The 14,586-nt window shown below is 51.2% G+C and overlaps 6 protein-coding genes across 6 annotated transcripts; 3 read left to right on the plus strand and 3 right to left on the minus strand.

The window, feature by feature from the left end:
* Positions 1–303: 303 nt before the first annotated feature.
* EJ05DRAFT_509532 (uncharacterized protein) lies at positions 304–1,227 on the minus strand (the record flags this gene model as incomplete). Its single annotated transcript, XM_033748102.1, has 1 exon — positions 304–1,227. The coding sequence occupies exon 1, from the start codon at positions 1,123–1,125 to the stop codon at positions 304–306; it is 822 nt and encodes a 273-aa protein (XP_033602290.1). The 5' UTR covers positions 1,126–1,227.
* Positions 1,228–2,034: 807 nt separating this feature from the next.
* EJ05DRAFT_484740 (NAD(P)-binding protein) lies at positions 2,035–5,068 on the plus strand (the record flags this gene model as incomplete). Its single annotated transcript, XM_033745374.1, has 7 exons — positions 2,035–2,416; positions 2,464–2,568; positions 2,621–2,860; positions 2,908–3,515; positions 3,564–3,787; positions 4,029–4,297; positions 4,347–5,068. The coding sequence occupies 7 exons, from the start codon at positions 2,035–2,037 to the stop codon at positions 5,066–5,068; spliced, it is 2,550 nt and encodes an 849-aa protein (XP_033602291.1).
* A 268-nt stretch (positions 5,069–5,336) lies between these two features.
* On the plus strand, positions 5,337–6,969 carry EJ05DRAFT_311803 (aryl-alcohol dehydrogenase AAD14). The gene is made up of 3 exons (XM_033740693.1): positions 5,337–5,750; positions 5,798–5,868; positions 5,918–6,969. Exons 1-3 carry the CDS (start codon positions 5,605–5,607, stop codon positions 6,847–6,849), a joined length of 1,149 nt encoding a protein of 382 aa, XP_033602292.1. The 5' UTR covers positions 5,337–5,604; the 3' UTR covers positions 6,850–6,969.
* A 504-nt stretch (positions 6,970–7,473) lies between these two features.
* On the plus strand, positions 7,474–7,951 carry EJ05DRAFT_484742 (uncharacterized protein; the record flags this gene model as incomplete). Its single annotated transcript, XM_033745375.1, has 2 exons — positions 7,474–7,640; positions 7,765–7,951. 2 exons carry the CDS (start codon positions 7,474–7,476, stop codon positions 7,949–7,951), a joined length of 354 nt encoding a protein of 117 aa, XP_033602293.1.
* A 523-nt stretch (positions 7,952–8,474) lies between these two features.
* On the minus strand, positions 8,475–10,817 carry EJ05DRAFT_311899 (uncharacterized protein). The gene is made up of 2 exons (XM_033740694.1): positions 9,834–10,817; positions 8,475–9,712 (listed from the first exon to the last, which is right to left on the minus strand). Exons 1-2 carry the CDS (start codon positions 10,668–10,670, stop codon positions 8,507–8,509), a joined length of 2,043 nt encoding a protein of 680 aa, XP_033602294.1. The 5' UTR covers positions 10,671–10,817; the 3' UTR covers positions 8,475–8,506.
* A 997-nt stretch (positions 10,818–11,814) lies between these two features.
* On the minus strand, positions 11,815–14,204 carry EJ05DRAFT_531265 (amino acid transporter-like protein). The gene is made up of 8 exons (XM_033749016.1): positions 13,869–14,204; positions 13,745–13,815; positions 13,661–13,684; positions 13,521–13,610; positions 12,947–13,464; positions 12,879–12,898; positions 12,510–12,833; positions 11,815–12,455 (listed from the first exon to the last, which is right to left on the minus strand). The coding sequence occupies exons 1-8, from the start codon at positions 13,992–13,994 to the stop codon at positions 11,973–11,975; spliced, it is 1,656 nt and encodes a 551-aa protein (XP_033602295.1). The 5' UTR covers positions 13,995–14,204; the 3' UTR covers positions 11,815–11,972.
* Positions 14,205–14,586: the final 382 nt, after the last annotated feature.

Raw genomic sequence — 14,586 nt, forward strand, 5'->3', positions numbered from 1 at the left:
CCTTCCAACACTACCTCGCTTCCGATATCATGAACAACAAAGCCTGGATACACAAACATTCTGCTTATCACGTCCAGATGTTCGTGATATTGTTTTGAATAGATTAACTTTGTGAGAATCCACCAAAATAGAGCTTTGACTGCGTCATTAATGCTGGTCAATTCGGCGAGGCACTAGTGTTAGATCACCAAGAAAGTTTTGCTGCGTTCTTAGAGGGAGATGCATGATCTTCTATAAACGTGTACACACAACGGAGGATATCCGTCATAACCTCATGTCAATCCATGACCTCTTATACCTCCCTCAGAGCTCCCACTCCATCTCCATCCCATCCTCCACAGCTTCATACGGGGTATCATCAACGTCCATCGCATCCCACCCACTCGCCCATCCCACACCAACTTTCTCCCCCTCTTCGCGTACCACAACCCCATTCACAACCCTCCTCACAGCCCTCTCCTCAACAACCTTTTTCGCGCCCTCAAGCCCGACAATCAAACTCTTCAACATATGCGGCAAATCTAAGTCCTCAACCCTCGCACGCGAGTGTGGAATCCCACTCCCAAGTCCATCCGCATCAGCATCCGCATCTTTCCATTTATTACGATACTCCTTCGCGAGCCCAAGACACCGCCTTGTATCCCCAGTACCGAGCGCGGCATGAAGCACGCAAGTCTCTTGATCGAGTGCATCTAGCAGGTTTGCGTGGAACCGATGCGTCCCAACTCCCAAACCCACAGCACTACCGAGCGCAGTAGCAGGCTCGCCGCGCGGCACTTTAACGTCACATAGCCCCAGACAGAGCACGATGTAGCGCTCGAGCAGGACGTAGAATTCGAAGAAGTCGAGCTTGAACATTGTCAGTGCTTCTTTCTGCGACGGTGGGGACGGGCCGCGGATAATTGTGAGTGCTGAGTCGCTGGGGTTGTGTGTGTGGGTGCTGGATGTGCTTGTGGCGCGTGTATGGGATGTGAGGAGGCTCTCTGCTTTCCAGCGGAGGCGGGTGAGGAGGCGGGAGAGTTTTTCGGTGTTGGCGATGAGGTGGGTTTCGGTGTCGGTGATGCGGATGCGGTGGGTGTTGTTGCTGGTTGCCCAGCGGGAGTGTGTGAGGGTGCGGCCGTTCATGGTCGGGTGGCTTTGAGAAGATGGATGGGTGCATTGGATGGGATGGGGAGGTTATAGGGCAGTTGAGAAGGGGAGCGGAGCCGAAGGTGTTGTTACATGGTGTGATGAGGGTTTTGGTGAATCCATGAGAGATTTTAGCGCGCGCTTGGAGGGGAATTTCGCGCTGAGTTGTACGGAGCGGGGGTGTTAGGGAGTGCGCTTTATTTCGGGCTTATTTACAGGTTGGGTTCATGACGTCGCGTTCTACGAGGATACGACGTCTAACGATGTCTTGGTTCTAGTTTGACTGTATATTTGGACATTGCAGCACTTCCTGAAGTTGTTACTGCGACTGGCAAGAGAATCGCATCGCTCACTGCCGTCTGGGCAAGGATTTGCGCCTATCAGCGTATAATCAACATTGATTCCAATAGAGCATGTGGACTCTCAAGCTCTCAAATATGAATATAAAGGCTTGTCAATTTGGTAGAACGACAGTGCTAGAGTTGAGTGGTGTGGCCGAAGACGTGTATCAGTTCCATATATGCAGGTTTCTTTCTTATCCATGAACCGAGGATGAGTATCTCATATGACAGTCCTAGTACCATAAGAATGTCTGGGTTATCCTGTGAAGCTCTTATCATGGATTAGATCGAAGGGACCCTTTCAAAATTGTTATTGTATTAGCACTTGTAATATATGCATTAAACTCGGCTTGGAGCCCTCGAATATGCGGAGACATGTGCCAAGACCGAGGTCAAGATTTCGAGCAGGGACAATTGTGGAGATGGCGTACGATTAGTCTGGATGGATCTTGCTAATGAGAGAACCATAAACGGTGATGTAGTTGGAGGTCGACTTGATAATTCATCTTTTCATTGTACACATATATCGAGAACTCGAATTTGAATGCAGTTCCGGACTAGAATAATGGTCTCCTCGCTGCAGCCAATCATAATAGGTGTCGGAGATATCAAGAACCAATCACCTAAACTCGAGGATGCGCTCGAGCCAGCAGACTTGATGGTCAAGGCCATTGAGACCGCACTCTCAGATACGGGTATAGATCAACCGAGTCTTCAAGCGCTCCGAGATGCGGTTGACTCCATCGATGTCGTACAATCATGGACGTGGCCATATCCAGACATCGTGGGCACGCTGTACGAGAAGCTCAACGTCACCAGAGGAAATGGATCAATGAGCAATCATGGCGGAAATGAACCAGGAAAGCTGTTGGATGAAGCTGCGCGGAAAGTCGCAGGTGGCAGGAGCAAGGTTGCTGTCATTACGGGTGCGGAGGCTCTGGCTTCTCGTACGTATACCAATGGATTTGGCATGAGAGAGCTGCTGATTCGATAGTGAGTGCGTTCGCGGCAGCGAAGAAGATGCCCCCACCTGGATGGAGCAAGCCGGCACAAAATGTAGAGTCAGTGTTTTCACCCACGAATCGCGACCTTGGAAAACGTACGGCTTGTCATCCACGATGCTGTGGAAGAGACACACTGACGTTCGGCAGACTTAGGTGCCAGGCATGGCATCGGGAATCCTATTCACATCTATCCTTTGTATGAGAATGGCTTTCGAGCGATCCGCAAACAGTCCCTGCAAGATAATACCACCGAGTCAGCACAACTGTATGCCGATTTCGCCAAAGTCGCAGAACAGCAACCTTACTCCTGGAACTATGGCAAGCCAGCAAAGACTGCAGAGTTCATTGGGACTCCTTCAAGGAAGAACAGAATGATCTGCGCTCCATGTTTGTGACTGCATTCCCAATCCATGCGGCGGCTAACGAGCTAGCAGATCCGATGCTGATGAATGCATTCAACACAGTCAATCTTTCTGCGGCAGTAATCCTTACTACTACTGAGTTCGCCAAATCTGTCGGCGTACCTGAGGAGAAATGGATATATCCACTTGGTGGAGCTGGCACTGCTGACGCCGATGAGTTTTGGGATCGTCCGAACTTTTTCTCCAGTCCAGCGATATCTAGATCCCTCACGACTGCGCTAGAGGTCTCTGGGCTGACGAAAGACGACATTGACCTGTACGATTTCTACTCATGCTTCCCAATCGTGCCGAAGCTGGCGTGTGAGCATCTTGGCCTACCGAAAGTAAACCCACCGAAGCCAATCACGCTTCTTGGTGGATTGACATCATTTGGAGGCGCAGGCAACAATTACTCCATGCACGCAATCTCCGAAATGGTGCGGCAATTGAGAGCGAAAAAAGGGACGACCGGTCTGATACTGGCGAACGGTGGTGTCCTGTCATATCAGCATGTCGTATGCCTCTCGTCCACCCCACGAGTAGACGGGGCGGCATATCCGTCAAAGGCACCCTTATCAGCACACATCGACGTGCCTTCACCGGAAGTCGACGAAGCAGCTGATGGCGCAGCAGTAGTCGAGGTAGGTCTTCTTCAATGCATATGCGTGGTTATGCTAATGAAAGAGCAGACATACACCGTCGAATACAACCGGGATGGTACGCCTGGAAACGGCTTCGTGGTAGGACGAGTTCTTGATACCGGACATCGATTTATTGCGAATCATGCTGATGAGCATACCCTACGCCAGTTGGCAAGCGATAGAGTTGAGCCTATTGGGAGGACCGGTCGGGTGTTTCCAGACAAGGAGACAGAGGGGGTCAATCTGTTCACATTTGATGCGACGCCGAAGTTGTAGGTAGACGCTGTGACAGTGATGGATACGTGAGACCTTTCTTGTGATGCTATTGTGCCTGATCATAACGGGATGATATGCAGTGGTGTGACTCAAGAGACGATGTTGTGTGAGTGTGTTGTGTACCAGACCAGATATGGGCTGGGGACACGAGGGTGCCTGACAAACTAGCTCAGGCTGCCACCGCCCCCACTTGGCGGGGTCAGGCATCCCTTGAAGCGGCTGAATTCCGAGCCTCAGGTCCCCTCAGCAGTCACTCAGTTCAACATTCACGATGCCCGCAGCAACAACCACAAACATCCTCATTATCGGCGGCACTGGAGCCATTGGAAAACCTATCACTGGCGCAATTCTTGACTCCAAGAAAGACTTTGGTCGCGTCGCGCTCTTTACCTCAGAAAGAACAGTGAAAGACAAGTCCGACCTGCTTGAACCATGGAAGGCACGAGGTCTTGAACTCATAACTGGCGACATCACGAAAGATGACGATATTCTCGATGCATACAAAGGTTAGTATATCACAAAATACGGATATGGTCCTCTGACGTTCGACCACAGGCTTCGACACAGTCGTCTCAGCCGTCGGCCGGAACGTGATCGATTCCCAAATCAACCTCATCCGCCTCGCTGAACAGTCGAGCAGCATAAACCGCTTCTTCCCATCCGAATACGGTACCGACATCGAGTACTTCCCGCACTCGAACACGGAAAAACCGCACCAGCTCAAATTGAAAGTGCGCAAATACATCAAGGACAACGTCAAGAGGCTGGAATACACCTACCTTGTCACCGGGCCTTATGCAGACTTCTACATTGGTCGGGGACCCAAAGATGCCGGCGACTTTGATGTCGTAGCAAAAGAAGCCACTTTGCTAGGCGACGGCCAAGGGCGAATTAGTCTTACGACGATGGCGGATGTCGGAAAACTGCTCGTTGCGGCGCTCAAGCATCCCGAGGAGAGTAAGAACCGGGCCTTGAAGGTCAATTCATTCACAACCAGTCCGGCTGAAATACTGAATGAGTACGTGACTCAGACAGGCGCAAATTGGAACTCGAGCCTCATTCCGCTGGAGAAGCTGAAGGCGACTGAGGAGAAGGCGTGGGCAGATGGCGATCCGAAAGCGACGGTGTATACGCTGCGACGGATTTGGACTGAAGGAGGTACGTTGTATGAGGAGAGGGATAACAATAAGATTGAGGCGCCGCAGATGGACAATTTGGAGACGATGGTAAAGATGCAGATTGCGCAGCAGTCGGCGAGTGGTTCAACAACGACGTAGTCGCACAATATGCTGGGCCATATGAAGTGCGACATACACTGATCTTCTGTCACAAGAACCATTTCACAAGCAATTGGAATTCTGTGTTTGTGCCGCAATCTTCAGGCCCCACTATGATGGTCGGATACCAAACACTGGACAGTGGCGCTGCATTTCCCCACTCGTGTGACATCACAGACAGACCGTACAGCTCGGAAAACTGCTCCCTCTTCTCAATAGGGTTGCGTGTGAATGAAGTGTTTGATCTATTATCTCCGTTAACTACGCCGGGGTTAAGCACCTATTTCGGAGCCAGCATCACAGTGGCCATGCCTTTCACAGGGTGCTCAATTCTAAACAGCAACGGCAACTTGGCAAGAATTAGCAGTCCCATGTACAATCCCTGCTGACGTTGCTGTAACGTCACATATCCGAGTAATGCATCAGATGATGTGGGCATATATAGAGCCCGACATCTGCCCTGCCGGATCGTTCATCCCCAACCAGATATCAACAAGCCACCTCAGGCCTCCAAGAAATATCATCGGCATATCATCATGTCTCACACGTTCCAGCCTGCACCAGAGCCTCCGTCGGAGCTTGGTCGCTACCGCATCCTCTCCTCCACCGCCGGCGTGCGGGTGTCTCCCCTCGCCATTGGAGCCATGTCCATCGGTAAGGCATGGGAAAAGCAGATGGGAAGGTAAGTATTCGTAACGACTTGGAAGGCTATAGCTGACGTTTTTAAAGCATGAGCAAAGAAGCTTCCTACAAACTTTTCGACCACTATGTCGCCAAAGGAGGTAACTTCATTGACACGGGTAAGTAGGGCTCTCTGCGGCAATCGTCACGAAGCTAACATCTGCTCAGCCAACAACTACCAAGACGAGGAGTCTGAAGAATGGATTGGCGACTGGATGGCCGAACGAGAGATTCGCGATCAAATGTTCATTGCCACGAAGTACACCACCGACTTTCGAGGCTACAAGATCGGCAAAGGTAACAGTGCAAACTACTCGGGCAACCACAGAAAGTCACTGCACTTGTCCGTCCGCGAGTCACTCAAGAAGTTGAAGACGGACTACATCGACCTCCTCTACCTACATTGGTGGGACTGGACCACATCAATCCCCGAGATCATGGACTCGTTACACATGCTCGTAGAGCAAGGTAAAGTGCTATATCTTGGTATCTCCGACACACCTGCATGGGTCGTCAGCGCGTGCAACGAGTATGCGAAAGCAAATGCAAAGACGCCCTTCTCCGTTTACCAAGGACGATGGAATATCCTAGCACGAGATTTCGAGCGCGATATTATTCCCATGGCGCGTCACTATGGCATGGCGCTGTGCCCTTGGGACGTTATCGGAGGCGGCCGCTTCAAGTCGTCAAAGCAGATGGAGGAGCTCGAAAAGTCCGGCTCAAAGATCCGCAGCTTTGTCGGCGGCGAGCAAACAGAGGAAGAAGCCAAGGCGTCAGCCACTCTAGAGAAGATTGGAAATGAGCTTGGTGCCAGTCTCTCGGCCGTTGCGCTTGCGTACACAATGCAGAAGACGCGCGGTGTATTCCCACTGGTGGGCGGGCGCAAGACGGAGCATCTGGATGATAATATCAAGGCGCTGAGCTTGCATCTGAGTGACGCGCAGATCGAGGAGATTGAAAAGGTGAAGCCGTTTGATCTTGGTTTCCCAATGAGCTTTATCTCGGACGATCCGACTGAGACGGGCGTGTCGCCAATGTTGGTCGCTGCGTCTGCTCAGATTGCGTGGCAGCCAAAATCGAAGCCGATTGGACATCAATAGATAATATAGACGATAGTGAGGGCATGAGGATGGTGTTGAGTTGTATGCTACATCTGACAAAGAGAAGTGATCGACATAGATATCCTATTTCGCTCCCTTTCGCATCCTGCTTCGCAGCTGTTCTGCACTCATTGCTGAATGCGTCCCGACTAGCCACATCATCACGACCAACGTCGCAATCCTCTCGATTAACAGTCTCCTGATATCTCACCCTTGCAATGAAGCATGAAGCACGTCCCCTGTCAACACCCGGACCCGGACTCCTGCCCCTGACGCACGACGCAGCGACCTAATCCATATCTATCCATGTACCCCACATAATCAACACACTATATCACACCAACCGGACAGCTCTATCAATCCATTCATGCGGGGCAGTTGATCGACCGCTCAGCGCAAACAGACCCCGCAGTCCCAACCAGTCGTCCGAGGTCCCCTCTCCTCCCCTCTCCGGAGGTCATCAAAAACATAAAGATCCCCCAACCAGCCCCCATGTCCACAACCCCTACACTACACATAAACTCAGACACTCGCGAAACATAGAGGCACAAACACCACGAGACGAAAGACGAAGACGAGCACAACACACCACAGCACAGCTCATCACACCACGACACAAGAGCCATGGCCAGCACTACCTCCCCAAACACCAGCCAAGCAACGGTGCTGTACCCCAACACTGACGCCAGCACCTTCGATCTCGAGTACTACCTCAAGACGCACATGCCACTTGTCGACGAGCATTGGGGACCGAAAGGGTTGAAGGGCTGGACGATTACAAAATATGTCACGTATGTTGTTTTGGTTTTTATATACAAGCATATACATCCATACACATACACACATCCCCTTCCCTTCCACAAAGTGTTATATATACAAATACAACGGTAAATATGTATCTAACAAAAACAACAGCGCAGACGGCAATGAGCCCAAATTCTCCATCGCCGCCGTGCTCACCTGGGAGAGTGATGCGCATGCGCTTGATGCACTGAAGAGTGAGGCAGCAAAGATTGTGCTTGGCGATATTCCAAAGTTTAGTAATGTCGAGCCGGTGGTTATGTTGGGGAGTGTTATTGCGGCGAAGGGGAGTATGTCGTAGGGGGAATAGGACAGAGTAAAATAGGTTGGGGTAGGATGGTATGTCGCAGTAATGCGAGATTATTTTTTGGTGTGAAAGTTGTGTGGTTGTTTGTTCTTTTGTGAGCTGCGTGATGTGTATGTCTGGTGTGATTGTGGGTGATGGTAATGGAGACGATAGAACTGGTCCTGGAAGGTAAGGAGATAGATAGGTAAGGGTACCCGGCAGTTTTTGCCTCGACCGGCCGGCGACTTTCTTGGAGCTGATGCTTGGACGATATGAATGATGTTGTTGGTGACGTCGAAGACTGTGTTAGGCTAGGTTCCCATGACCTGGCTGAGATGTATATTGTCGTGTGTTGCAAGGTTTGAGATAAGACGGCCAGTGACCAGTATAGGCATCCTTGGCCATGATGCAAGCGTTCTGGTGCCAGAGCACCGGGTCGGCGTTCTTCTCGGTGTGTCGCAATTCACAAGGCTGTGCCGCGTCTGCGATATACGCATCCCCAAATGATCCAGACACAACAAGGATACCAAAAATGCCATGGATCGCCCAAAAGGGCTCTCGCACAACCCATCAGTGACACATCGCATTCCAGTCCCCAACGACCTGTTCCATATCCTTCGCAATCCCCCACTGCGTCCCCAGGCAGCCGAACAGTTTCTGCAGCGAATTCAGCTCATACCGCACATTGCGCATGCCCCCAACCGCCCCATACCCAACCCCCTGCGGCAAGCCCCCGAGCACAAACCGCGTCGTCTCCGACGTAATCGGCGTCCCGGACAGCTCGGCCAGCTGCACAGCCGCGTCGTCGACCTCATCCAGCGCATCCTTCCAGTCCGTCACGCACGGCAGCCGCACCGTGATGACGCCCGCGATCGCAAACACGCAGTACACCGTCGCGGCCGCGAGCAGCGCCGACGGCATGTGAATGGCGTGAGCGCGCCCGCGCGGCAGCTGCTCGACGATATCTTGGATCGCGGCGGCGTGCAGCAGGGCGCGGCGGCCATCGGACGAGTGCGCCCAGGCGATCAGGTCGAGGTCGCGGTGCGGGCTCTTGGGCGTGGACCAGACGTGCTGGGTGATGTTCTGGCGCACGCACACGAAGCGGCAGAGGATGGACGAAGGGGTAATGAGGTCGAGGCAGATGGAGTGCCAGCGTAGACACGTCTCCATCTTCTCGGCGGGGGCGGCGAGGAAGTTTGTGGCGATGCTGGCGTAGAGCCGGGTCAGGGCGCGGCGGATTTCGTATTTGGAGGGCACGCCGAGGGGGGATTGGGATGTGTCGTGTGGGGACTCGGCGGCGAGGGATTGGAGGCCTTCGAGGAGGACGCGAAGGGTGAAGGTGGAGAGGGTGGAACTGAGGTCGGAGTAGCGCGTGTTGTCGTGGGCGAAGAGGAGGTTGTAGATGGAGGAGAAGGTGGTTGTTGGTGGGAGGGTCTGCTGTGAGTACATTCGTACAAGCCATTCGTCCGCGCTACCGGCTTCGAATAGGAGGTCTGCGTTCGGGAGTTGGAGCTGGTTTGCGACGTGTCGGACCGCTGTCGACTCGCCCAGCATGTGTGACTTGATGCCATCCAGTATGTAGTGAGCCAGAATCGCGCGTCTTTGGATCTCCAGAGCTGTCCAGAGCTTGAATTGGTTCTCCTTCTCTTCCTTTGTTGAATCGGCGGTCGGGAGGTTGGCGATGTCGTAAGGTCTACAATCTAGCATTCCCGAATGGCTTGCGCAGAAGAAGCCAAGGGAGTGGAATGCCTGCGCTGTCGTCCGGATCTGGCGGTTCTGCAGGGATCTTAGCGATTGTCCTTGTAATGAATCATACCATAGGCCTCATATCTGCGCGATATTTATACCAGAGTGGTGGAGTTCGCAACTAAATCAATGATAGGGTATGCTTGCTCACCTTGGACAACAGACCATACATCTTACCCAGGAGCATGCCAATGAGTAGCTGAACGCCTGGGCATGGGTCGTACGGCCCTTGATGCTTCAAGAGGCTCTGCCATGATGTTGCAATCGCTGTGTGGGCCAGCCGCCAGAGGGCTTCTCCCTTTGCTATTGAATCCTTAGGCCCCAAGTACAACGACCCGATAGCGATGGCGTTCAAAAGTAAGGGGTGTAGACAGTCCTTAAACACAAACGTGCTTCTGTGTAACACAGGAAATGTGGGTACGAACTTGACGAAAAACATGTGGAGACTCTCATCGAGAAAAGTCGAATCAATCGAGGTAGGTCCAGCCTGCATCGTGACACTCGACGACAGATTCGAGATCATGTCGCTCACACCTTGTACAGCTTGATTGCCTCCGCCTCCGCTGGTGACGGGACCGGTGGGCCCAGGAGCTCCTGCTGATCCATGATAGCGTTGGCTACTCGCTTCAGCTGGATGTGAGTTGCCATAGCTGTTTGTGTCGAACGGTAAAGGCAGCGAGTGTCCCGGCATTTGCCAGTCCGAGATATGCTGCGAGTTGATGCTCTGGAACAGATCTTCTGCGTCTGGCCAGATCAACTCAAAGTCTAGCTCCGGCCACTGCTGTGTGACTTCCGAGTCAAAGTTCGGCTGCTGCTGGTGTTGCAGAGTCGGATTTGGCGGATTCGGGATTTCCGAGCTGTAGCTTTCGCGCGAGCTGGACTGGATACTCTCGGGTGTTGCGGGCTTGTCTTTGTCTCTTGGATCAACTGGGGACAGTGGCTGCGAACCGTGGACTGATGGACGTGAATGCAGTTTCTCATGTCGCATCAGCGAGTCCTGTCGATTAAAGGCGCGTTTGCATTGTTTGCAGGAGAACGGTTTCGAGCCAGTGTCTACGCAAACTTAGTTCGGAATTCTTTTTTCGATCAGCGTCTTCACGAGTGAGGACACAGCTAGAGTGCCGATGTGTTTATATCTTGCACGTTTGATCAAGACTGCCATATTGGACAATTTTCTTCACGATCAGGGGAGTTTGCTTACGGGTTCGCTCGTGTCTCTACGAAGCTCGTCAGTGGTCGTTCCCAGGCTCAGGAAATCCGCGATACTTGCCCTTAGGTGCTCGCCCTTGCTAAATGAGCGATTACAGAAACGGCATTGCATGATTGCAGTAGGGGATGGAAATTGACAATGTGGAAAGTGAGTGTGGGACGGAGGGAGGAGGGGACAAGGGGAGCGTGTGGGGATGCAGCGACTATAAAGAGCTGCTCGCCTGTGGACCGAAACGCGCGGCCGGCACGAACTGCGGCTCCACCCTGCTGTTGAAAAACAACATACCTATAAATGGCGACACGCAAGTCCGTATGTAATCCTGAATGGTTTACATATGCATCAGTTCACCTCATGGCAGGCTGGCTATGTATCGATTCGTCATCAACCCAATATTATTATCTGATACAGACCGCGGCTCAATTCGTCCCTATCGGATCTTCCTCCGAGCTACCCCTATACACATATTTCCAGATGATATTGTGATGGATGTACAACTCGATCATACCTTGTGAAAGCTCTAGTGGTCTTTCATTGCCGAGGAACATTCATGATGACTTCTTTTTATTGACATCAAACCATGTCACAGGCTATTTGACTGTTGAGAAAAAAAGGTCTCATGTGGAGATCGTGGGGCGCTATGTCCGATCAGGAAACAGACTTTAGAGCTCAGACCGTGGGGACATCCGTCCAATTTCTTTGATGTATAAGACTAGAATCCTCCGGCAAAAGGCCCGATGCATCATAGCATACGAATCCGGCGGGTCACTCACATGGTCACTCGCAACTGGTGGTCTAATCTCGTGTTTGATTCGAGACGGAGGTTGTTTGAAGATACAAAAAGTTGGAACAGTCCAACGAGATATTCTTTGATGCGATGGTTATGATATCAATGGGTTTGTTGCTACAAGACCAGGCTAACACTACTTTACAATTCAGTATTTACACTTCTTGGGTCACATGATGGCAGCCTGACTCTTTACCGACTCCGGTATAGACGGCTCATACTACTACAACATACGACTTTGACAGGCCTCTCAGCATACCGTCGCATATCCTAAAGCATCCTTCCCCTAACAGGCATCAAACCTCCACTATTGGGCCCCTGTACGCTTTGTGGGCGTATACAACATAATATACAGTGCTGAAGATCATAGTTCCGCCCAGCATTAGACAGCTGTAGTTCATTGTGTTGGCCGCCACGGGGGTCTGCGACGGCCAGAAAGAGAAGAAAAAGACGACTCCGATGTATGCAACGCAAAATATATTGTTCAAAGTGCCACCAAGGTTGTTGAAGCGCCATGGTCCCCACGTGAGCTTCGAGCCAGGAATGTTGATGAGGCCGGGGTCCGTAGTGAGCTTGTTGGGCGAATATATGTCGCCTCGTAGTCTGCGCCAGAGAAATAGTGCCGTGACTATGAGGTAGGAAGCGAATATGGCCGCGACTGCGAGGGAGACTATGTGTGTGAATACGATGGTAGATCCGAGGATGATGAGCGCTTGGAGACACGCTAGAATGGCAGTGGTTGCTACAGCAGGCAGGGGAATAGAGGTGCGAGGGTTGATCTGTGATGTTAATCAGTGGCTGATTCAGACGAACCGAAGCATAGTCTTGCTTACATGCTCTAAGTACCTCCATCCTGGAATCATTCGATCTCGAGAAAACGACCAGAGTAGACGCGACGCAGATGCCATTATTCCCACCAGAGCATGGAGCATCATGAGCGCAATCAAAGACGACATGGCCGCAGCCCCAGCTCTCGACTTGACAGCTAGTAAGAAGATTTCCATAAATCCATAGCCTGTAGGGCTCGTCAATTCAACCTCGCCGATGCAGAAGAGTGCCGCAATCGCAATGGCAAATCCTAGAGATCCGTTGATCCCTATCGCTGTCAAAATCGAACGTGGAACGACTATTTGCGCATTCTTAATCTCTTCGCACATCTGCACAAATGTGAGTTATAATCACAAGATATAGGCACTACTTACGTGTATGGCTCCGTCAGCACCTAAACACTATCAGTATTATCAACCATTGAAATGCACTCTTGACTTACCAAAGAACGCAAAGACATTACCCATAAGACCAACAAAAAATGACACTCCCTGGGTAGGCCAATTACCCCCATTTTTAAATGTCAGGAAGACATCCGATGCCGATCCGTGAGGGCCCATGATTACCAGTGGTATTAGAATCGCGAAAAATCCGGCACTATGTAGGATGAATGTAGAGCTCTCAAATTTGGGTAGAATGCCAGCTGGAGCGGTGTTGATGACCAAGGAATACAGTATGCATCCGAAGTATAGTAATACAGCATGCCACGTCTTTGGCGCGTAGGAGGTCGGACTACTCAAGATTATGATACCTTGTATCATCGTGGCTGCGAGGTTGGCTGTAGAGGCAACAACAGTTTGCCATCCTAGCACGGTAAGCCATCCTAGAATTTGATCAGCAGCTATCGTAAATGGCATATCCATCTGCGGCCAAGTACCTGTGGTGTAGCTCAAGAACTGCTGGCAGCTCTCAGGGGCAAGCATTGCGACCCAGTGATACTGTCCACCAGATGTGGGCGCCCTGAATATCGTTGAGCATTGGTTCTCCGAAAGGAGCATTTCTTGTCGTAATCTTACATTGAAGCCATTTCAGAGAGCGTAACGAAGGTCGAGAATGTCCCAGCCCACACAAGAAGGTAGCCATATATAACTCCCGCAGGCCCTCCACTAGTATGCGTCTCAGCAGGTGATGACTGGTTCTCGCATATGCCACTCACTTCGCGTATCCTGTATTGAAAAGACTGCACAAAGAGTCAGTCTCAAGTTTCAAAACACAATCTCAGTGATAATGCTAGACTGACGCTAGAAAGCCCTCCCATGTGATCAATATAGTGCATGAAAATCCCAAGATAGACATAAAACCAAACTTCCTCTGTCGATCGTGTCAGTACCTCTCTACTATCCAATGTGACCGGTGATTCGAACCTTCAGCACAGCCTTTTTTCCCAGGCGAGTAAGGGCAGCATTATCCCGAACATCCAGAGACAATGGTACATATTCTCTTTCATCACCGGAACCTTTCTGCAGCTGTCCGCCAGGTACATCCGCCATCTTGCCTTGCGGTCGTGCAAATCCAGAAAGAAAGGAAGACAGCCTCAAAGCCTTGCGTAAGAAATGAACGAACTCGTAGCCTGGAATGTAAGCAATAATGCCAGGGTAGGACCGCAAAAGCGGGGATACCCAGATTATACTGCGTCGAAGGGTCGTGGAAAAGGTCGGCGAACCCGATGGGCCCTTTTTTGTGACGAGGGTAGAGATGACGCACAGATCTTGTGCAGGGCCACCTTTACAAGTCAAACCGACTAGAATACTACAGTGCGCGGAGTGTGAGTCCGTGCCACAGTTGAACAAGGGATTAAATATCACGCCACCCACGATCGGAGGCGAAGACCACTTCATATCTTAGCCCATCTCTGCAATATTCAACAGCTTCCTATTCTGACTTGGATGTTAGTGATGCCACAATCGCTTCACGGGGCTGAATACAGTCCCGTCTGCCATGAAACCACAGGGTTATCAGGCATCAGTATACTGGTATCGTGAGCCTTATAGGTAACATACTTTGAAGGATTTGAATTTTATCATTTTTCTGCGAAAGCTACTCATTGAATTGTTCTCATGGGCGCATTGAATCTGTGATGAA

The sequence above is a fragment of the Pseudovirgaria hyperparasitica genome, assembly GCF_010093815.1.
Source record: "Pseudovirgaria hyperparasitica strain CBS 121739 unplaced genomic scaffold EJ05scaffold_5, whole genome shotgun sequence".
NCBI lineage: Eukaryota > Fungi > Ascomycota > Dothideomycetes > Acrospermales > Acrospermaceae > Pseudovirgaria > Pseudovirgaria hyperparasitica.

Excerpts from the sequence above, each read along its gene's own strand:
- EJ05DRAFT_311803 (XM_033740693.1), top strand. The coding sequence starts at position 5,605 with ATGTCTCACACGTTCCAGCCTGCACCAGAGCCTCCGTCGGAGCTTGGT. Across the intron at positions 5,751-5,797 it reads TGGGAAAAGCAGATGGGAAG|CATGAGCAAAGAAGCTTCCT; the intron begins GTAAGTATTCGT and ends ACGTTTTTAAAG. Across the intron at positions 5,869-5,917 it reads AGGTAACTTCATTGACACGG|CCAACAACTACCAAGACGAG; the intron begins GTAAGTAGGGCT and ends ACATCTGCTCAG.
- EJ05DRAFT_311899 (XM_033740694.1), bottom strand. The coding sequence starts at position 10,670 with ATGCGACATGAGAAACTGCATTCACGTCCATCAGTCCACGGTTCGCAG. Across the intron at positions 9,713-9,833 it reads TGTATGGTCTGTTGTCCAAG|AACCGCCAGATCCGGACGAC; the intron begins GTGAGCAAGCAT and ends AGATCCCTGCAG.
- EJ05DRAFT_531265 (XM_033749016.1), bottom strand. The coding sequence starts at position 13,994 with ATGGCGGATGTACCTGGCGGACAGCTGCAGAAAGGTTCCGGTGATGAA. Across the intron at positions 12,834-12,878 it reads GTGCTGACGGAGCCATACAC|ATGTGCGAAGAGATTAAGAA; the intron begins GTAAGTAGTGCC and ends ACATTTGTGCAG. Across the intron at positions 12,456-12,509 it reads GATGGAGGTACTTAGAGCAT|ATCAACCCTCGCACCTCTAT; the intron begins GTAAGCAAGACT and ends TTAACATCACAG.